The 23,381-nt window shown below is 37.7% G+C and overlaps 2 protein-coding genes across 2 annotated transcripts in view; both read right to left on the reverse strand.

The window, feature by feature from the left end:
• The window catches only part of LOC143740638 (ADP-ribosylation factor-related protein 1), a 93,556-nt gene that overhangs the window by 7,160 nt on the left and 63,015 nt on the right, over nucleotides 1-23,381 (reverse strand). The gene's annotated exons all lie outside the window — the stretch shown is intronic.
• LOC143740635 (transcription factor Sp7-like) lies at nucleotides 701-21,445 on the reverse strand. The gene is made up of 3 exons (XM_077232626.1): nucleotides 21,407-21,445; nucleotides 5,154-5,309; nucleotides 701-3,692 (listed from the first exon to the last, which is right to left on the reverse strand). The coding sequence occupies exons 2-3, from the start codon at nucleotides 5,172-5,174 to the stop codon at nucleotides 2,379-2,381; spliced, it is 1,335 nt and encodes a 444-aa protein (XP_077088741.1). The 5' UTR covers nucleotides 5,175-5,309; nucleotides 21,407-21,445; the 3' UTR covers nucleotides 701-2,378.

Genomic DNA, 23,381 nt, shown 5'->3' on the forward strand with positions numbered 1-23,381 from the left:
CACAACAGGACATGGCTGAACATAAAGTTGTTTTCTTGCAATTATTATTATTTTTACACAAACAGTACTGTATATCCGCAGTCTTTCAGATGGTTAGATGTCTTTTTTAGTATAGCCTATTAAAAACAGATGCACTGAATCTCACAAAAACAAGCCGTATTTCAAACTAAAATAAAATAAATACAAAAAGGTTTTGCATTTTAACCCCCCCCCCCAATACATCCTTACTGTAATGCTTTTTGAAGTTTTTCATTTGATTATTTTCAGAGATGATTCTTATGACTGTTACACATTTTGTATTGCAGTAAAAATACTAAATTTACATCAATTAACAGATAAATGAGACCATGATGTATAAATACTTTAATACTTTACCATTGACTTTATCATATCAATATATATATATATACTGTATTACAGCAATGATAAATGTGCTTAAATGCAAAAAAAATTATAAAATGAAGCTTAATTTTGGTTATGGAAAATATTCCTCTTTCTTTCTTTTGATTTTAAGCTGAAATAGAACCTAGTAATATTCTTGAAATATTTTGTGAAATTCACACAAATAATACTAATAAAAAACCTACAGATGTTGTAAAGCCAACATGATTTGTGGTCAGTTTGACTTATATCTATAATCAATTCATCGAAATCTATACCACTGATCTCAAAAGATTAAGTTTCCTATGTCTTTCCTAAGATTTAAATGTTTTTTGAGTAAAAGATTCAGACTCAGAAAAAATCAAAAGAACTTCAAATTGATCTGTCAAAATAAAAAATAAATAAAACCATCACATGAATGAGAAGACTTAATTTATTCATAAATGACTTCCTTCATGGTTTCCCTCCATTCAGCAAAACCAGTGAAACACAACATTCATAATTTAAAACATAAATTAGATTTGATGTAAATAGGAAATTAAATTAAACAATGATAAGCGACAGGACCAATAATGACAGAAGAATAGGGTTCACTGTACACCAGATTGCCTCCTAAACTGAAGATCAAAGTAGTGAGTCCTCAAGAAAGTGTTTTAAGACACACAGGATTAAAAAATAAAAAAAATAAATCAATTTTAATTAAATAAAAAACGATCACAAGGACGAAATGTGCATCGATTGGAAGCCCAAATGTCTCAATCTGCTGAACGCTGGGCTTCTAATACAGCCTCCTCTGAAAGTTGACGAAAAGAAGGAAAGGTAAAACAAATTAATTCAATCATTAAAATCTTTAAAAATACTCCTCACTCCAGACAAACATGTGTCTGAAGTTCTTGTGTAAAAGTTTATCTTTCAAAACCTGCCAGTCTAGAAAATGTGTTCATGATACATTGCTCTCTGTGGAGCACTTTCAACTAGTTACTAAAAAAACAGTTAGTAAAATATATATTTATACACCCAGTCAAAAGTTTTGGATTGGTAAGATTTTTAATGTTTTTAAAAGAAGTCTCTTCTGCTCACCAAGGCTGCATTTATTTGATAAAGAACAAACAGTAATATTGTTAAATATTATGACAATATAAAATAACTGTTTTCTATTTTATATATTTTAAAATGTAATTTATTTCTGTGATCAAAGCTGAATTTTCAGCATCATTACTCCAGTCTTCAGTGTCACATGATCCTTCCGAAATCACTATAATATGATGATTGATGCTCAAAAAACATTCATTATTATTATCAGTGTTGGAAACAGATTCTCTGATGAATAGAAAGTTCAAAATAACAGCATTTATTTGAAATACGATTTTTTGTTACATTATAAATGTCTTTAATGTCACTTTTGGTCAATTTAATTCATCTTTGATGAATAAAAGTATTGATTTCTTTTATTTATTTCCCCCCAAAAATAAAATATAAATTCTTACTGACCCCAAACTTTTGAACGGTAGTGTTCTGTTTAATGTTACAAAAGCTTCTATTTCAAATAAATGCTGTTCTTTTGAACGTTCCATTCATCAAAGAATCCTGAAAAAATCCTGTACACAACAGTTGTGTTCAACTTTGATAATAATCATAAATGTTTCTTGAGCATCAAATCATCATATTATACTGATTTCTGAAGGATCATGTGACACTGAAGACTGGAGTAATGATGGTGAAAATTCAGCTTTGATCACAGGAATAAATTACACTTTACTATATATTCACATAGAAAACAGCTGTTTTACATTGTAAAAATATTTCACAATTTTTAGTATTTTTAATCAAATAAATGCAGCCTTGGTGAGCAAAATAAACTTCTTTTAAAAACATAAAAAATCGTACCGATCCAAACCTTTTGTCGGGTAGTGTGATATTATTTTTTTGCACAGGTTTTTTACGCAGCTTAGCACCAGTAGCTCCACTCGTCAGAGTCTTCATCCAGCGGTTATCGTTTATATCTCCAGAAGCCCGCTACTGTTGTCCACACCATTCCCTGTGTTGCTCTTTTCCTCTCCACCGACTATAGGATCCTGCATCCCAGCGACGGGATCCACTTTACCAGAATCCGTCGGCTCCTCGGTTCCTCTTGTCTCGACCTCTTCTTCCGGCCCTTTCCCTTGCATGCTAGTTTCAGTGTGCGTCTTCTGGTGTTTGCTGAGGTGGTCGCTACGAGTGAAGCGCTTATTGCACAGGAGACACGTGAACTTCTTTTCTCGAGTGTGTGTGCGTACGTGGCGCTCGAGTTCGTCGGAGCGAGTGAAGCGTTTTCCACAGAACAACCAGTTGCACACGAAGGGTCGTTCGCCCGTGTGCCAACGAAGATGAGCTTTTAGATGCGAAGCTTTTCCGTAGACTTTTCCGCAACCGGGAATGTGGCAGCTGTGAACGGGTTTCTTGCGTAGGGATGCGGCGGACGCTCCAAGCCTTTCAAGCTCCTGGCAATTCGGACAATCACACGAAGACCTGCCAGTGGAGGAGCCGCCGGTGTATCCGCCCGAGCCTCGAGTTGGTTTGATCCCCATTGGATTGTCAAGCATTCCAGATGTGGATACAGGCTTGGGTTTGTACATGTCCTGGGGGATCATGTGCTGTGAGGACTGGAGCAAATGTGAAGATGAACTCAACCCTACGGATGAGTACTGCGCTGGATTGAGAGGTGTAAAATCAGGAGTGTAGCTTTGCATCTGTGGATTTAGGGATGCTTGCGGAGCCACCGGTTGCAATGGCGCTTGGAGGCTTTCAGGTTGAGGTTGCCCAGCGCTAAGCCAGTTTGAGTTGGTGTGGACGTCCCACCAAGAAGAAGTGGCGTTCGCAGGAGAGCCTGTGATCCCGGAATGGATGCTCTTGTACCATGAGCCGTATGGATGCGTCATGTCTAAGTAAGTGTTGACACTTGCAAGGCAGTCCGCTGTAGCTTTGGTCCCCAAGAGCGAAGGGTCCTGAGAGGCACTCGAGGTCTGGAAAGTGGAGAACGGGTTGTATTCTGAGCCGTACGCTCCCGTAGGAGCCGGAGGAGGGCTTCCGGTTGGCGTTAGCAAACCACCGGCGGAGCTGAAGGAGCCGCTGTAAGTGTCCGCGACGCCATCATTACCTCGTCCATTTTTAGGACTCTGGAGTTCAGAAGTCATGCTGTAGGCTTTCCTTATTGGTGCTGTGCTTCCCGCTTTACCAGGTGTTGCAGAGTCTCGGACTGGACTGGTGCTCCCAAATTTATTGCAGGTTGCGGTTAGCATAGCCAAGGGACTGGATCCATAACGTGTTTCCTCCTGCGAAGAGAACGAAAGCGCTGATCAGAAACGAGGCAACAGGTTTGTTAAAACTATACTTTTTAATGCATTGAAGTAGTGCGTAAAACATCCTTCCTGTGCTATTAGTCTAGACAGAAATATGCACCACCACTGAAAACACAATAATTAATGTCACCACACATGGAGTTCCTGTTTGACATGTTTACATCTCCATAGTGATCATCCGTTCGTGAAAAACAAGCAAGAGATTTTCAACAATACCATTTTGTTAAGAAGAATAAACAATTGTTTCGTTTAAAACACTCTAATTATGTTGTCAATCATAGTGTCAACTGCGCATTTAAACATTCATGAGAATGAAAAATAAGCAATAATCAACATAAATATATGTCAATGATTTAGAGATCAGAGATGTTCAATCACTTCAAGCTGATCTAAACATGATCCCGCAAGTATTTAACAGGCTTAATGCCAGTGCATGAACACAGCTGCAGAAAAACATGTGGTAACCATGTTTACACTTAATTCAATATTGAATGACATTTTTTTTTTTTTTTACAGTTAAATTAAAGTAGTGATCGGATTTTTAAGATAACCTCAACCCTAACATAAGATTTTAAGTTGAAATGTCACCTTAAAGTCACAGACTATGGTTGGACTTAGCTTTATTTGGAATGGCAGTGGTCTACCCCATTTTCCGTTGGGAAGTGATGATAAATTAATGAGTAAGGCACAATGTGTGCATGTGCAATGATATTTCCCGCTGAGTGTGTGTGGTTCATCTTGGCACAAGTTCTGCTCCCGTTTCCAGGTTAATTGCTCCCTACTACCATGTGGAGCTTACATTTGATGCCTGAATCCAAAACCATTGCCGCAAGAGTTTTATGTCTAAGAGTTTTTTCATATTTCACTGTCTAGGTTACAGGCTGGCTTATATTGATTGTCTCGTAACAAACTACACTCTAAACAATAAAGATTCCTCAATGGTTCTTAAGTTTAGCTTCTTTTGTTTTTGCTCTATGGGGTTCATTATAGGTCATTCAGATCAGTGAGTTCTTTAAAACACCATAACAACTAGGCAACAGAATAAGTTAATTGAGGAACTTTAAAAGTTTCTTCAGTTAATGCAAAACCTTCAATGATTCTAACTGGAACATAAGAGTGGATAGAATCCACTTCTTCTTGACAACATGGACTGAATTTCAGGTTTTCTTTCTATACACTTACTATGACATCATTCTACTTTTAATATCTAATTGAAACTAGCCAATAACTTTTAAGTGAGTAACCTGAATCAGACGACCCTTATCTGAACAACTCACCCATAAAGTGTTAATTCAAACAACCTTGTTTTGTTATGCGCCTGTATAAGTTCAATTGACACACACATACAAATATTTGTAGAATTCCGATTTCTAGGCTAAAAGCAAACTAATAACATACATAGGCAAGCCTTAGATCAGATTATGTATTCCATACCTCCAGAATCGACGCGGCCATCCCGGAGGAAAAGCAGTCCTGTGAAGTTCAGTCCCAAAAGCAGGAGAGAGAAGCTCAAAACTGAAGCTCTGACTGAAATAAACTCCGTATACGAGCGCAGCGACTCTCCTATGAGGATCCCGGGAGACCCGCCTCCTAATGACCGGAGAGAGAGAGAGAGAGAGAGAGAGAGAGAGAGACTCCTAATTAGATATAAACTCGCAATTCTTCGAATAACTTTATTTTGTCAGAATTGTGAAAAATAAATGTGCAGTTCCGAGTTATAAAGAAGAATGCGAGATATAAACTCGCAATTCTGAGGGAAAAAAGTCAAAATTATGGGATAAAAAGTCGCGATTACCTTTAAAAAAATTTTTTTTTTTAAATTCCGTGTCGGAAACAAGTTCCATCCGTAAGAACTCTCTCAAAAGAATTCAAATAAAAAGTTATGGGTCTCAAAAGTATGTACCCTTATATAGGCTACATATCTCTAAAGAGTTTTCAAACAAGGTTAAAAGTTATAATCAAAAGTTAAAATGCGCTAATACATGCTCACGAACAGAAATAACATTAGCATTAAGAGGTAAACATAGCAACAGCTGCTCGATCGCTGGTCTGATTCGAACATTCAGGAGACTACTGTAATTACATTATTATTGATTAACATAGGCTGATTTTATAAATATACGTTGTTTTGTTTACTTTGTTTAATATGTTCACATTCACATAACACACAAAAGTTGTCATAATGGACTATGTTGCCTACAGTAGCCTATATATATATATATATATATCAGCCAAATATTACACAAATGGTTCTTTTTTTATCAGTGGTTTTGCATGTTGGTTTTACATAGCTCAAAACTGTGTTCATTTCCAGGGCACTGCAAAAAACTGACTTAAATTCAATCCATCATATATACACACACATTACATGTAGCCATTATGTACACACACATTATATATTGTGTGTGAGTGTGTGTAAAGTTGATATGCTTTGGCAATGTACTTTTTTATAGGCTAGAGCAAAGCTTTTTACATTTTGAAAGGGAGCAACATTTGTCAATATACTACTTCATATGCAAATGTTGTGATGTGTGCTTGAGTCTCCATATTGTCATTGTAAATAAAATTATCGTACATGTTGAACTAAGTGAAGGGTAAAATTATTTCAGTAAAAGACAACTACATCACTTCTTAAAGTCAAAAATGGTAATGTTTTTTATTTTATTTTTCAAAAACTATGTGAATATGAGGATGTGAGATTTAACCAGACAACCATTTAAAAAAAAAAAAGTGCTAAAATCATTAAACTAGTTGAACCAATGATATCAGCAGGACAAATAATAATTTCCCCCCACACATACAGGCTTATAGCATGTTAGTTTACAAACAGTGTTTTTTTCTGTTTGTAATTTATGATTATACACATACCCAGACGTCACACTCCGGGCAGCAAAGTTATAAGCAGTTTCATAAAAAAGAAATGTTTTCACATGTTAAGCATATATCATTATTTTATGTGCAACGTTCATTAATCTGTTCACAATAATGCTATGGAATGCTGCTAATACATTTTAAATAGTGTGATAAAAATGAATGACAAAGTCAATCAAATCAAGTGAATCACAGTATTGGTAGTTTCAGTCAAATTTCTTTACAGTTTGACAGTAATGTATCACTCTTAGAAGAAAAGGTTCTATTTGGAACCTTAAAGGGTTTCATCAGATGCTTCATATACAGAACCTTTTAGGGGTTCCATCATGGGATCATTTTACGCATTTAGTTTTATTTTTATTTATTTAATTTTATGAATTAAACACCTCATAAACATTTAATAACTATAAAAATGTAAAAAAAAACCCACATTAAACATTAAAGTATTAGGCTATATGCAATCCCTTAAGACAATTTCTCCTTAGAACCTCTTTGGCATAAAGGGTTCATGAATCATTTTTCTAAGAGTGAGATGCAGTAAAGTATAATTACTCTTACCCTGTCAATTTAAAGGTTAGAACAATCTCTCAGATAATCATTACACCCTGATTTAATGCAGACACAATTAGATAAATTGTCAAGAAGAAAAACCCTTAACAATTTAAAAGGAGAAATTATGTCTTTTGTGTTGTGAAACCTCAAGAAATTCTGTTTTTTGGGGGGACAAACGTAGTAATTTATCAAATGCATGACAGTCATTTTTTTAGAACAATAACAGCCTTTATATTTAATATGTTTGCTTTCTTTATACCGGCTGAATTTTTAACCTGTCCAAGCAAATTTTGCTTTTTCCATACCATAATACCCGTGCACACAGTGTGTACATGCACTACACAGAGGTTGTTCGCTGTTAAGAGTCTTTTCTCTGGCTTACAGACATCCATCAAGTGAATAAACAGTTGGAACAGCCTTCCGACAGCCCATCTTGGTTTTGAGTGTCCTTGTGGGTGTTGCTTTTTTCCAAAATGAGGGGAGAGAAGATTAAAATTGTTTTCAAAAATAAACATGTAATTTTATTCTTTATTTTCTCCCTCAATTACAAGGCATGGTCAGAGCAAGCTTGTAGTTTGTGAGAGTTTGGCCCTTACAGTAACACACAGACTATATTTAGCAGTCTGCTCCTCAACTGACCCTGTGTCTTTACACACACACACACACACACACACACACACACACACACACACACACACACACACACACACACACACACACACACACACACACACACACACACACACACACACACACACACACACACACACACACACACACACACACACACACACACACTAATTTCTGCAACGGTAGTATTGAACTGCACTGGCTAATTAGATTGGTGCCATAGGGGGCAGTGTTATTTCTAAGGACATGATGAATCACGTTGCTGTCAGAAACACTACAGTATAGACCACACAGTGATTTATTGGCAGATTTAAATGTTAGATTAGGTCATTTTTGGACCTTAATCCACAATCATACTTTGGTGTTTGTAAATAAGACTGTAATCTCACCCGTGTTTTTTGTGGCTTTTAATACAAGCTCATTACTACAGAATAACAAAAACGTTTTAAAATGCATAGTTTCTTCCTGGAAAATATTGATGGCACTGATGAAATAGTTCAATATGGGAAAGAAAAAATGTGCTCATCAAGTCATTTAGCTGATATACAGCACACTATAATTGAGGAGGTCGAGAGAGTGTTGAAAGGTGAAGCTATATAAGAATCATATTCATTTTCCAAACGCTAACGCATGTGCATTTGCAAATGGTTGGGATGGCCTAATACATTTCCATTCATGCATTTATCTCATGACTTTACTTCTCAAATGAATGGAAACATATGCAAAGACATGAGTGACTCAAAACGGTGATGCAACTGGAAGAATAGAACGATTGACTGAAGAAGAACTTGCAATGTGGCAGGTTATGAAAGCCTCAAAATGCTTGTTTTCTCTTTTACCATTATGAATCAGCATGCAATTAATATGAACAGCATTTTCACAAATTGTGCATTTTGAATGTAGTTAAGGTAAGGGTTTTTGTTTGTGATAATGTATGATGCACACAGAAGCTCTAGAAGTCTGCATTGAGCAGAGATCTAAAAATAAACTCAAACATTTCTCATCAAATGATCTAAGCTGCTTTCCACATTCATTTTATATTAGGGATGCATGATTTTTCTGCCACTACATCGGTATCGGCCTATATATTCATTTTTAATGTTATCGTTTTCGAACCAATGAGAAAATTTGCCCGATATATTAAAATCTATAAATAATGTATTATTTCCTTCAGCTGAGACACTTCAGATGTGCAGTGTTCAACATAATTGTTTTGAATTGCTTGAAATATTATTGGAATCACTTCAAAAAAGGAAAATACAGTAAAGTGCAACATGTGCAGCGCAAGTCTGTCATATCGGCTACATAAAATCATAATGAGAACATTGTGTGTTTGGGACGTGGATTTTAAAGGTAAGACTTTTGTTTTTGAAATCAGGCTCTCAAAAATTATATACAAATTTGGATTTAGATTTATCCGCCAATATATCGGTTATCGGCTTTCAAGTATAAAGAATTATCGGTTATCGGTATCGGCCAAAATTTTCATATGGGTGCATCACTATTTTATATATAGCTCTCTCTCTGGATGTCAACTTTATTTAATCCGAGGAGTTTTAGGAGAAATATCCTAGGCATATTTGTGTAGGACATCAGAGTGAAAAAATAAGGTTCAAAATGGGTGTGCCTTTACTAAAATCGCAAAGATATAAACCGTGGAGCGCGGTGCCACATGTGGAGCGTTCAGCCCAGTTTGAGGGTTTGCCTTCCCAATTATTTGCATGTGGTTTCCCCATTTGGGCTAATAGCTTTCCTATTTCCCTTTGAGGATCAGAAATCCCACACCCTGAACCGGCTGAAATTGAAAGGAGAGGTGCAGCAGTGGTGTATAAAGAGCCACTGGATGCAGGAGTTTATTGGGAAATCCTTTATCACTCTGAAGAGCCACTAACAGCTTCCTTCAAAGTGGCAAGAGAGGAATCTATAATTAGAGATTTATAGGGAAACATTTTGTGTTTTTTATCTTTTCTATTTTTGAATTTTACATTGAAAAGTCTTCCTCTGTGGGCGAGGTAATGGGCTGTTAAAAGCACAGTAGATTATTGTGTTAATGAAGGCGTTTGGCAGCTGCTGTATATTGATAACAATATGTATATTGATAAAAATAAGTGGTTCTCCACTGTTCTACTTCTGAATCAAATAGCGACCAAATACATTATCAAAATTCGAATTATTTGCATTTAACAAAATTGGAATATCGCATAAAACATTTGCGAATGAAGCAGAGTTTCCATCCCATGTGTTCAATTGTTCACTTCTTGAGAAATTGGGAGCAAAATATCTGTAATAAACATGGAAGTTGCTGCAATCAGGCTCCTTTTCCCCTCCATCATAAACGAGTGTGTGTCAGAACGTCCGACGAAACGCAATAAACGCTGTCATGTTCTCTTGCGTTCGGATGCTGGTGTTCGGGAACACAATCATGCGAGGCGCTTCTGGAGGGAATTAAACTAAATCATTCATGTCACACACTTTGAACTCAGGCGTTTCAGAAACACCAAACCCACATTTGAGATGATGCGACGCCATTGGTCCACTGGTTATTCCAATTATCCAATCACAGCCTCTGCTGAACCAAAGTCACATGAGTATTTGTTGAGGGATTTGTTCGGTAAATGTGTTTCCATCGTATTTTATGAGCATGTCTTCGTAGTGGATAAAAAAATTTATTCACCTTAATTGAGCATAGGCTATGTTTTTTATGCACATTTTAAAATTGCCGTTTTTTATGTGATATCCCAATATGTGCATGGATACATACCTTGTTTCTTTTTTCTTGATTCACGTCATCCAATCATAACAGACTTGGAACAAATTTATTGTTTGTGACGCACATTGTAAACCCTAATAAATTGGCAGAACTCACAAAATGTAAGGCAATCATTTGCCTTAATTTTTTAAGTTGAACCCAAGTTAGAACTTAAAATTTAGATTTTAGATTGCCATTTAAATAAAAATGTTGACTATATGCTAACTCATGGAGCTGGATTTCATAAACATCATACTAACTCAAACCTTTTTAGAATTTGAGGTTCATTCCTTTTTACATTAATTTACAGTCGTTGTGAAAATTAGAACATTAGATGAAATATCATCAGTTTTGGCCAGTTTCTAGATATAATATATATACAAACTATGTTTTTTTAAGTGTATGCACAACTCATTTTGGAGCGGTTTTACAGTTTGGGGTTTTTAAGGTCTATATGCTTTCATCATTAGACTCCGTATCAGAGTACCGAGGATTTCACTGTGGTTAAATGGGAATCAATGCAATAATTCTCCGAGGATTCCTCTCTGAGCCCGGGCCCTCAGCAAATTAAACTTCTTAATAACGCTGCCACGCAAGGAAAAAGTGAAATGATTAGACGTGTGTGAGTGGCTTTGAGATGGAAATGTGGTAAGAGGGAGATACAGGGTCAGGGACAAACTCGCCTCACAGCGAGATGGCTTTTTCCAGACCGTGTGGTCACAAAAACACAAGAATTCCTATGGAAAAATAAGTGAGAACGATGGGATAAAAAAAGAAAAACGCTTAACATCTTCTACAACAGGCCTTTCTGCAATAAAAAAACACAGCTTTGGTTGTGCAGGTCATTAACTGAAGACAGTGAAATACTCATGAATTGGATGTCAAACTGTGTGGGGCCTGAAGGAGCCAGTATGATCATAACAAAGAGGGCAATTTTATGAATTACTGGTTACTCAGGACTCTAGACTATACTAAACATGGCACCGATGTACCACTAGTGCTGCTGTCCGCCCCCATGAGCTTCACCACAAGTGTCCTCCACAAATCATCAGTTTAACAAGAGTTTAACATCACTCATGCAACTGACTCGAAGCACACAACCAATGATGCAATTTTAAAACAAAATCAGAAAATCCAAAGATTAAGTTGAGAAATGGGTGAAACTTGTCAAGATATGTCCAGGTCACAATTCACCCCAAAATCAAAAATAAATCAGAAATTGTATTTTGCATTAAAAAACAAACAAACTGCGTGTGACTCTTTCATTACAATTCGGCACATTTCCCCCCAAAATGTTCATACCCATAATGCAAAGTACAATTCTTATTCCTCTAAAAGTTCTTTATTGGCATTAATGGTTTCATGAAGAACCTTTAACATCCATGGAATCTTTCCATTGCACAAAAAGTAGGCCTACTTCAGATTGTTCTTGAGATTATTAAAAAGTTCTCAACCAAAATGGTTTCTTCTGTGGCATTGCTGCCAAAAGCCCCTTTTGGAACCACTACATTTGCTTTCTTTATACCGACTGAATTTTTACCCTGTCTAAGCAAATTAAACTGAAATATTCTATTTTTTGAAATATTCTAATATTCTATTGAAAATGTAATTTTTTTTTAAATATATTGTAAAGTATTTACAACCCAAATTTATAGTCTTTGCAGTACTAACATTCAATCTAATATAAATAAATACATTTCAAATTGTAGTAGCAATTGTTTATTTCTCACTGTGTCAAATGATTTTTTTTTTACACACAGACAGCAGGTTTGACATTTTATCACATCACTTTATTAACAAAGCAATTCCAACACAAGACATTTGGTAAAATACTTTATTTTAAGCAAGGAAAAACACGGCATAACAGGATGTCTTGATGTGATGAAGAAAACTTTCAGAAGCGGCATTGCATAGGTTAAAAACCAGCAAAAAATAAATAACATTAATGACAAAGTTCCCCTGCATCACATCTGGCAAGTGACAGAACATAAGTTACTTAAAGAGTAGTTCACGTCAGAATTACAATTTCCTGATAATTTACTCGCCCCCACATCATCCAAGATGTTCTTTCTTTCTTCAGCCGAAAAGAAATTAAGGTTTTTGAGGAACACATTCAATAATTTCTCCATATTGTGACTTCAATGGGGTCTAACAGTTTGAAGGTCCAATGTGAGTTTCAGTGCAGCTTCATCTTATATACTTTTTTAACCACAAATGCTGGTCTTGCTCTAGCTCTGCGATGCACCACACATTACGTAATCACGTTGAAAAGTCACACGTGTTTCGGTTAAAAAATGTAGAGTAGGGGGAGACAACTCGCGCTGTTTTCAGTGATGCACACAGGGTCCGAAATTAACTTTTTGTCCCACCTGCCACGGGGACTGGAAGATGAAAAAATCCACAAGCCAAGCACATTTTTACCGACCAAAATAATAAACAGCCTTTTTGTGTCACATATACATTAATTTCAGTACATTTAATTGAGAGAAGGTGTTATGTTGAATGAATAAGAGTACATAGAAGTCAAAACAGAGCAACAAATAGTAAGACATGGAAGATGTGAGCATGGAACTAGTGCTCATTACAGTACATTTGAAGGTTTCGTCAAACTATCAGATACTTTACCGAAAGTAAAACATTTTACCGATTAATACTATCAGTTAAACGATTTAAAAGTAATATATATATATATTTAGCTTTTTTGTTTGTTTGCTGCATGGTTAAAAAAAAACAGTATATAGCCTATTTGTTAAATCACACGCGCCTAAAGACATATTTCGCTGAACAAGCCAAATGAAGCGAGTGAATAGAAGTAGCTACTGTGTGGGACCATTTCGACAGAAAGAGCGACGAAGTTACTTGCAAAATATGCGACGCGGTATTAAAATACAGCAGTAGTACAAGTAGTCTAATATATCACTGGCAAAGCAAACATCCACGAGCAAATGAAAGGCGCTTCCCGAAGCTGTCCACTCCAGCGAGACGTTATCTCTGTATTCCCGAGATATCGGTGCCATCGGAGACCCAGACTCACCCCACATCACCGAGACATGTTACTTTTTTTAAGTAAAAACTAGACAAGCTGTGGATTGAGGTAGGCCTGCTATTTTTATTTGCCAAAAAAACGTAGTCTGATGAAAATAAAGCCGTTTTTTCAAAGCTTCAAACTGATTCACTTTTCTTTTTGTCATCTCAATTTGTTAATTATTTAAGTTAAAAATATATATTTAGGTGTAGGTCTATTTTAGGTGTGAAGAAGGTTCACACACGCTTCTTGATGCACACACACAAGATCTCTCGCTCTCTTCCTCTCTGGCGCGCGCGCTACACGGTTTGAAGCTCAGTATTCAATTCAATTCAATTCAAATTTATTTGTATAGCGCTTTTCACAATACATATTGTTTCAAAGCAGCTTTACAGAAAGTGCATTTCAGAAATGTACATAGAAAAAATACAGTTAGTTAATCATGTATTCATTCAGGGTATGTGTGAGCTCTTTCTCGCTCGCTCTATTCCGGAAGTTTGAACTAATTTGTGGGCATCAGGCGCCGTTTCTCAATGTCAAGGATACTTCGTTGGCAGGATTGATCCTCATTTCCTTCAGAGGCTAGGCGAGGCTCCTCTTTAGCATTCGGAGAACACGTAAATGGAACAGGCTAGCAAGTGCACGTCATTGCGTCATTATGTCAGTGAAAAGGTCCGCTTTTGGCGCTGCAAAAATTCAAAAAGTTGTGATGTACACTACCGTTCAAAAGTTTGGGGCCAGTACGATTTTAAATGCTTTTAAAAGAATTCTCTTCTGCTAATCATGTTAAATTACTTTGTACAACTTAACTAGTTATTTATAAAAGAAATGCCGGTGACGGCAACCAAGCTAAATGACAGGTCCGGTTCAGTTAGCCATCAATAACGTAATTTGTATATATTTGTATAATTTGTAATATCAATACGGTAGTAATTTGTAATGGCATTTAAACGTTAAACTTTAGTTATATATACAACGGTTATAACAAATGTATGGTAACTTACATTTACAAGCATAGTCCCCCGTTATTGCTCCGACTCCGCTAACGTCTGACATTTTTTATTTTTTGAACAAGATAGCAAAGCTGGCGCATAGGATTGTGGGTGATTTGAGAGCGCGAAGGCTACACATATGCATCCTTTCCTGTGTATGGGATATTTTTCGAACAAAGGATTCAGTCCTTGGTTGAAATTCTGAGGATCCTCGACATTGGAACAGTCCTTCGACGGATGTCGATGACGTAGCATCCTCGAAATAACGGCTTCCGAGGATCCTTCCTTGACATTGAGAAACATCCAGGGAGCCGCTATCAATATGCGGGAGACTCCCGGAACTTCCGGGAGACTTGGGATGTCTGGAACGTTCACCCGCCGGTTAGCCTTTTGAGATTTTCTCGCCAAATGGAAAATCTACCCGCATTTGGCGCTGGGCGGGTGTTAATTTCAGACCCTGGCTGCACATGTGTAACAGTTTATTGGATCCGTGCAACTCTTAAAGTGACAGCAGCCTAATATTCCTACTCTACAATATCACTAATCAAACACTCGTTCTTGACTAAATCGCTTTTGTAACTATATTTGTAATGTATATTTTATTAATAAAGTGCAGTGTTATTTTACATTTGAGTACAGTTTCTGTACCTGAATACCTGAAAATCTTAAAACTTGTGATGATGAATATCTGTATTATCTATGGTATGTTTGTTTCGGCTGCAATATCATTTAATAATTTATTTTTTTTTAAATCCTTTTTTTTTTTTTTAGGTGGGTGCAACCTGCACATTTTCATGCGATTGAGCCATATAGAAAGAGCTCAAGCAAGTGGTCCAAGTAAAAATAAGCACATTTTACCTAAAAAGAGCCCTTCCTTTAAACACGGCAGGTCTGAAACCCAAGGCGAGCTCGGACCACCCAACGCTTCACACACACCCTGCAGCTAAAGCACAAGATGGTGGTGAAATATAACCATCACTAAAGAAAACACCGCTTCCACCTCCTCACCGTAAGGCCATTTTCTCTCTCACACACTCAGGAGTGCTATAAAAGTCAAGACCACTTTTAAAAAAAACCTGACATTTGATGTTTAGGTCAAGGACAGTTTGAGTTTCTCCTCTCAGACTCAGAGGAAGTGATTGTACACAGACTTTCCCAGATGTGCATGTGAACTGCACGCGTTTGGAGCGAGCGAATGCCACGCAGTCTGGGCTCGAAAATAAAGCCGAATGCTTTGACTTCCACTGGCTGAGGCGAGCGGTCTCTGGATGCGCTGGCTCTGAGACACACACTCGAGCGGTCTCTGAATGCGCTGGCTCTGAGACACACACTCGTCCCCCACAGAGAGCGAGCGGTGGGTGTGGCCCCTGAGGAGATGGTTTTTGAGGGGGCCGCTCCCGAACGCTGAACTGCATGCCAGCGCCCAAGGGCTCCAGTCTGCCTGACCAGAGCCACCGCGAGCTGCCCACGCCACGTTACACGCGCCGGCCTGGTGGACGACGCCCCCTACTGGAGCTGAGAGAAACTGACACCGTCCACCTGTGATATGTGCACACACACACACACACACACACACGCATTTCAACCAGAGGCTGAATGATTCGAATAAACATTTTGTTGTTTCTTTTATAGGCTATATTTAAATTTGAATAAACCCACTGGAATCTGAAAAATGTGAAAATCCACACGCACACACAACACATACTCTCTCACACACAAGCACACGCACGCACGCACGCACGCACGCACACACAAACACTCTCTCTCTCTCACACACAACACATACTCTCTCATACACCAACGCATACACAACACATACTCTCTCACTCTCACACACACACACACAACACATACTCTCTCACTCTCACACACACACACACACAACACATACTCTCTCACACACCAACGCATACACACACACAGATGCACTCACACACACAGATGAACTCACACACACCACATACTCTCTCACACACCGACGCATACACACACACAGATGCACACACACACACATAGATGAACTCACACACACTCTCTCTCACACACACACCACATACTCTCTCACACACCGACACATACACACACACAGATGCACTCAAACACACAGATGAACTCACACACACTCTGTCTCACACACACACACCACATACTCTCTCACACACCAAAACATACACACACACAGATGCACTCACACACACAGATGAACTCACACACACACTCTCTCTCACACACACACACCACATACTCTCTCAAACACCAATGCATACACACACACACAGATGCGCTCACACACGCACCACATACTCTCTCACACACCAATGCATACACAACCACACACACACACACACCACATACTCTCTCAAACACCGACACATACACACACACACAGATGAACTCACACACACTCTCTCTCTCTCACACACACACACACACACACACCACATACTCTCGCACACTCCAACGCTTACACACACACAGATGCACTCACACACACACTACATAATATCTCACACCAACGCATACACACACACACAGAGAAGCATTCACATACAGATGCACTCACACACACACACACACACACACACACAGACGCATACACATACACAGATGCACTCACACACACACACAGAGAAGCATACACACATTCACACGCCACTGACAGACATCATACATCTGTAACACGTAGCCTAAAACACACACGTCCAGAGGCTGAATGCTGAATCTGATTCTAAAATGTTTTATACATTTGCATTTCCCCCCAAAATTCAAGTCATCTTTATTTCTATAGGGCTTTATACAATTAAGATTTTCAAAGCAGCTTCACTGTAATAAACAGGAAAATAACAGAATCTCTGATGTAAGCTATGTACATGACACAAATTCAAATTCCGCAGCTCTTAAAAAGACAATGTGTCATTTTTAGGGTTGGGAATCGAATTCTGGAATCGAATACTTGAGGTCAGGAATCAGATACTTGTTATAAAATTAAAATTTCAACTCCTTTGTGAGCATTTTTATATGACTTTACCATTCAAGTGTGAGACGACTCGCACGCTGTTTTCCGTCCTGCACACGAGTAACAGTTTATTGTGCAGCTCTTAAAGTGACAGCAGCCTAAAATTCCTGCTACCGTCTCTATACTATACGGTGGCCCAGTAGTGGACCACAAATTTTGAGCCACAACACAACGAAATTTAAAAAGCAAACATAAGTTCACAACGAAATGAATCCACAACACAACAAAAATGAGCCACAACACAACGGAAATAAGCCACAACACAACCGAAAATGTACAACAATGGAATAAAGCCACAACACAACGGAAAATGTACAACACAACAGAAATGAGCCACAACCAGGGCCTGAAGTTAACTTTTTTGACCACCGACCACTGTGACAGGTGGATTTAAATATCCACCTGCCACAGTAACTTTTTACCAGCCACATCTTTGTTTTGTTTTGGTTTTTTTGCCTCATAAAGTTGAAAAATAGAAATCACACAAACATTGTTCTTTAACTTGTAAGAATACACATTTAAGTACTGTCAAGTTATTAACGAAATCATTATAAGTAATAATAACTCTTAAGTGGGTCGCACACCGGATGCGCAGCGCGGCGCGATGCGCAGAACCACGTCTTTTAAATTCGAACACATTATTTTCTATCAGTGTACACACACCAGCGGCGCCATTCAGCGTCTGTCCACGGCGCCCAGCAACAGCTCAGGACCTTGTTCAAAATCCTGCCGCGCCACAGAGCGCCGTTTACATAGTTTTACATTAAATGTACATTTATTTGTCTCAAATCATCATTAATGTATATTCTGACTTCACCCTGTGCTGCAATATACATTTAGTTTTACATGCAGTCACAGAAATCAGCTGCTTGAATGAAAAATGCTGATGTTACCGGACAGACGCAAAAAAAAAACAACAACTGATGAATCACTCAATTCTCATTGGCTACCCGCCAATGTGGCAGGTAGATTGACAGTTTTACCAGCCAATTGCAAAATTCACCCGCATTTGGCGCGTGGTCAGGTGTTAATTTCAGGACCTGGCCACAACACAACGGAAAATGTACAACACAACGGAAATGAGCCACAACACAACGGAAAATGTACAACACAACGGAAATGAGCCACAACACAACGGAAAATGTACAACAGAACGGAAATGAGCCACAACACAACGGAAAATGTACAACACAACGGAAATGAGCCACAACACAACGGAAAATGTACAACACAACGGAAATGAGCCACAACACAACGGAAAATGTACAACACAACGAAAAAATACAGCCGCAACACAATGGAAATGCTCCCGACCACTAGAGGGCTCTCGGAGCGCGATAAAGTTAGTTTTACTTGCCATTGTTCTATAGAGTCTACAGTATTAATATATCAATACCACGATTAGTTTTAACAGTATGGAACCATTGTATATTGACATAAAATATACTTCAAAATCACCTACATGAATTATAGCTGCGAATTTATACTCGAGAATGCTTTGACGTGCTACCACAGCGCATGATCCCTAAGGAAACGTCTGGCATTTCCACCAAGTGGTTAAAACATATCATTTATTATAAATTTAATTTGATAAATAAATAAAAAATCCATTTGGTGAATTGCAGAATTACAGGAAGCTATTGGCACAATTTCACCTGTAATAAGTCAGACTGGTCACAAGGAACCTACCACAACTTTTAGGACATGAAAAAAAAAACCTAGGTGAATTACAGTAGGCCTAATGTTTTTTATAAAAAAACAAGTTGCGTACTGTGCATACAGGGAGCTATTGGCACATTTTCACTTGTTGTAAGTCAGTCTGGTTAATAGGAACTACAACCTTTGAAACATGATAAAAGAAAAAAAAACTTTTATTATATTACAGAAATTTCCTTAAAAAATAATTGTTTACTGTAAATAAATGGAAAAAAGTCAGGTGTAGTAATTCAGTCTACTACCAATACAATCAAGCTTTGGATTTTGAACATGTCTGTTTTTGGAATGTTAAAAGTCATTTTAATTAATACAAATTATACGTTTAACAACTTGAAGGAATTGGCGTATATTCCCCTAGGGCGCTGTGGTAACTATATTTGTAATATATATTTTATTTATAAAATGCAGTGTTATTTAACATTTGTTTAGTTTGTGTACATGAATATCTTAAAACACTTTATTTTAAACGTATGTTTGTTCAGTTCTATTTATTATTTGCTGCAATTGATAGATTTTATTAGTTATTTTTGAGTATTTACTTGTCTTTAAATAATGCTTGCAATTTATATTAGTTAGGATAGTTGTTTTTGCAATAATATTCTTGAACCAAAGGCAATTGTTCTTTGCGTAAGTATTTTTTAGCCTGTTGATTTTTTTGTTATGTGATATTCAACTAAAATGAAATGTTTTGCAATAAGACTAAATGTGAATGATAGTGTAAGTGTAAGTTTAATGTAATGTACGTTTTTTTTTCCTTATCGAAATTAGGAATCGATAAGAATCGGAATAGTTAATCATTAAAATTAAAACGATACCCAACCAGTCATTATACATTGTTGATTCACTTCAGTGCAATAACTGTGGAAATTTCATCAATTATGAAACGAGTTCAATTCAGCTAGACACAGAAGATAATAGAGTCGTAATTCAGTTCAGATAAATAAATGTCTAAACATTCTACACTCAGTGTTTTACACACAACCAGGGGATTCCTTGCTGTATTGTTGTTGACTCTAAGGCAATGATGGGCAACTCCGGTCCTCAAGGGCCACTGTCCTGCAGAGTTTAGCTCCAACCCTAACTAAACACACCTGAACAAGCTAATCAATGTTGTCAGGATTACTAAAAAATAATTTTTTTCATGGTTGGAGCTAAACTCTTCAGGACAGTGGCCCTCGAGGACCGGAGTTGCCCATCCCTGCTCTAAGGTCTCAAGCGATTCCACACAAAATTATTTAGGGACAAATAATTCAGGCCATATAATATGGTATCAGTTCAGTTTCAGACTGTAAGGTTAACATTTCACAATACTAAGAATACACAAGCAGGCACTGGAAAAATGAATGAAGAATTACTAATTCAGAAACATGACAAACAAAATCAGACCCTTTTTCTGATAATCTCATAACAATTTTCAATGGTTCTTACCATTAACAGAAATCACATAGCCTAGTTTAACAGTACAAAATATGCATGATGAAACTATTAATCAAGCATTTACTAATGTTTAAACATTTAAATTCGTTTGAACTAATAGCCTAATCTTTTAAACATTATATAAATCAATATCGTCAAGTTATTAAGTGTTATGGGTATAACGTCGTACACATAAACTCTCATATGCATAACTGGAATCTTTATAACATAATGTCATTAACATTAGCTAAGATTTCTCTCATAATCGGCTATGGTTCAAATGTTCATTTATTCATCAATATTCATGAGCTACTTGACAGTCACACACAGTATATATTCATTTTTAGATTGTTATGCAACACTATTTAAAACTTTTCATCTTGGAAGCCGCCACATTAAAACATTTTTTTTTTTGTAAATCATAATTATGACATGAAAAAAAAAACGAAATTCTAAGATAAAAAGTCTATCTTGACAATTCTTATTTTGTCACAATTTCGACTTTTTATGCCGTAGTTTATCACAAATTCGTAATGAAGACTTACTAAAGCATGTTTTTGGCGGTAATTGCCTTCCATAAAAACGACGACGGCGCGTGCACGCGCTTTCTTTACTGAATCGAAATGAATGCAAGCAGCCAATCGCAGTGGTAAATGTAATTTGCGTATACATATGTATTTGGGAGTTTATGTATTTGTGTGAGAGTTTTATGTGCCTTACTTTGAAGCTGATGGTGATACTCTTTGCGGTCGTTCATTCTGGTCGAGTTGTTTCACTGACAAAACTAGCGTTAGCATAATAGCATTAAAGGAGACGAACGATAACACGACTTGATGCTGCTAGATCGAGAAGCGCCCTCTGTTGGTCAAAACAAACACCTGTGGCTCGAATACTGCTTGTATTATTTTACTTTGTGGGCTATTTTGAGTACACTAAAAAGGGGACGTCTGGGTACCCTAAAACATAGCAGTGCCATAGTATGCCATACTAACAACAGAACACCCTAGCAACACCTTAGCAACCACTCAGAACACTGCTGCAACTGAGTAGCAACATTATTAAAATCACATATCTGCGTCCAATGCATTGCAACATCCTACCAATTACCCAGAAACCCCAGTTAAGCTAAAAAGGCATGCAGAACACCCACAGAAATGCCACCTGTAATGTTGGTAAGTATATTAAAATACAACTGCCACCCTTTTTACTTTTCTGACACTTGTTTATTCTACAGCACTCCATGGAATCTGAAAAATGTGAAAATCCACACACACACACTTCTAGGCTACATTTCAATTTCAAAAAACACCACAATGGAGTCTGAAGAATGTGAAATCCAGCTTGTGTTATTGAAGTCACACACATTATCTTTATTCATCCGTGTAAACACACACGTTTCCCTCACACTCACTCAATCACAGCAGGGCTTAAACACTATTCTTCCAGTGACCTGTAATTATTTGATAGATTTTTCGAGCTAAGTGCTCTTTAGTAAGTTTGTAAGTGCTTCCTAAACAATCAGACATAATATGGGACTAATTTAAAGAGTAAGGCAGGCAGTTTCGTCTGGTTTGAATCAGCGGAGGCCCTTCCTCGCTCCAGCTCTGGGTTTAAATCATAGACTGTATAAAAAATAGGTTTAAACTGTTCTTCGTGTTTGTGGAAGTGCGGCTGCGATCGAGGCCTGCGAGGCAGAGCTGTTTAATAAGTCTTTGTTGTGGAAAGAAACGGGGAACACGGTTCATTGCGGTCACATCTGTACAACGGTGGTGGAGAGACTCACATGTGTACGTACGCACGCGCACGTATTAATAGGCTTGTTCGACTTGAACCGGCGCTGCACAGACCGATCGGTTGATGACATCAAAGTACCGCGAGAGCGATTAGAGAGCAGACGGCTCATTATGCTTTTGAATAGCTCTCGCGGTACTTTGATGTCATCAACCGATCGGTCTGTGCAGCGCCGGTTCAAGTCGAACAAGCCTAATGATGTGTCATTCGCGAACGAGCCGGTTCTAAGAGCCGAATCTTTGTAGCGAACGAGAAGAGCCGACTCTTCAGCCGCATAATAAGTGTCTTAAAGAGATAGTTCACCCAAAAATGAAAATTAGCCCATGATTTACTCACCCAGAAGCCATCCTAGGTGTATATGACATTCTTCTTTCAGACGAATACAATCTGAGTTGTATTAAAAAATGTTGTGTCTCTTTCAAGCTTTATAATAGCAGTGAATGGGCACCATTGTTTTGAAGTCCAAGTGCATCTACAAGTGTATCTATCCATCTTAAAAGTGTCGCAAACGGCTCCGAGGGGTTATTAAAGGCCTTCTGAAGCAAAGCAGTGTGTTCTTGTAATAAAAATGTCCATATTTAAACCTAGTTTCCGGCAGACAGCCGTACGCAAGTCGACTTACGCCACAAGAGCAACACTTGACGGTGTATGACGTATGTAGGAGTAGCGTATGTTTAGACGCCTCTCGTGGTTCAAACTAACAGCGCTGGGCAACCACGTTTATCATTTTGTTGTGCGTCAAGTTCAAGTGTTACTCTTTTGGTTTAAAGCAACACCAAGGAACTTTTCCTCTGCGGTCGACCCTACAGGTTGGAAGCGGAATTGTCCATTACCGCTGTCGTAAATAATTTAGCCTACCGCAGCCGACTGTCGCACGCGCACGCTCGCTGTTTATCCAGCACCG

This window comes from Siphateles boraxobius, unplaced genomic scaffold, assembly GCF_051911475.1.
Source record: "Siphateles boraxobius isolate OS27281-9 unplaced genomic scaffold, OSU_SipBor_1 179, whole genome shotgun sequence".
In the NCBI taxonomy this organism is placed as follows: domain Eukaryota; kingdom Metazoa; phylum Chordata; class Actinopteri; order Cypriniformes; family Leuciscidae; genus Siphateles; species Siphateles boraxobius.

What these genes read in the sequence shown, in the direction of transcription:
- LOC143740635 (XM_077232626.1), bottom strand. Translation starts at nt 5,174, where the DNA reads ATGGCCGCGTCGATTCTGGAG. An exon ending in TGGCCGCGTCGATTCTGGAG is followed by an intron (nt 3,693 to 5,153) that starts GTATGGAATACA and finishes TTCTCTTCGCAG; the next exon opens with GAGGAAACACGTTATGGATC.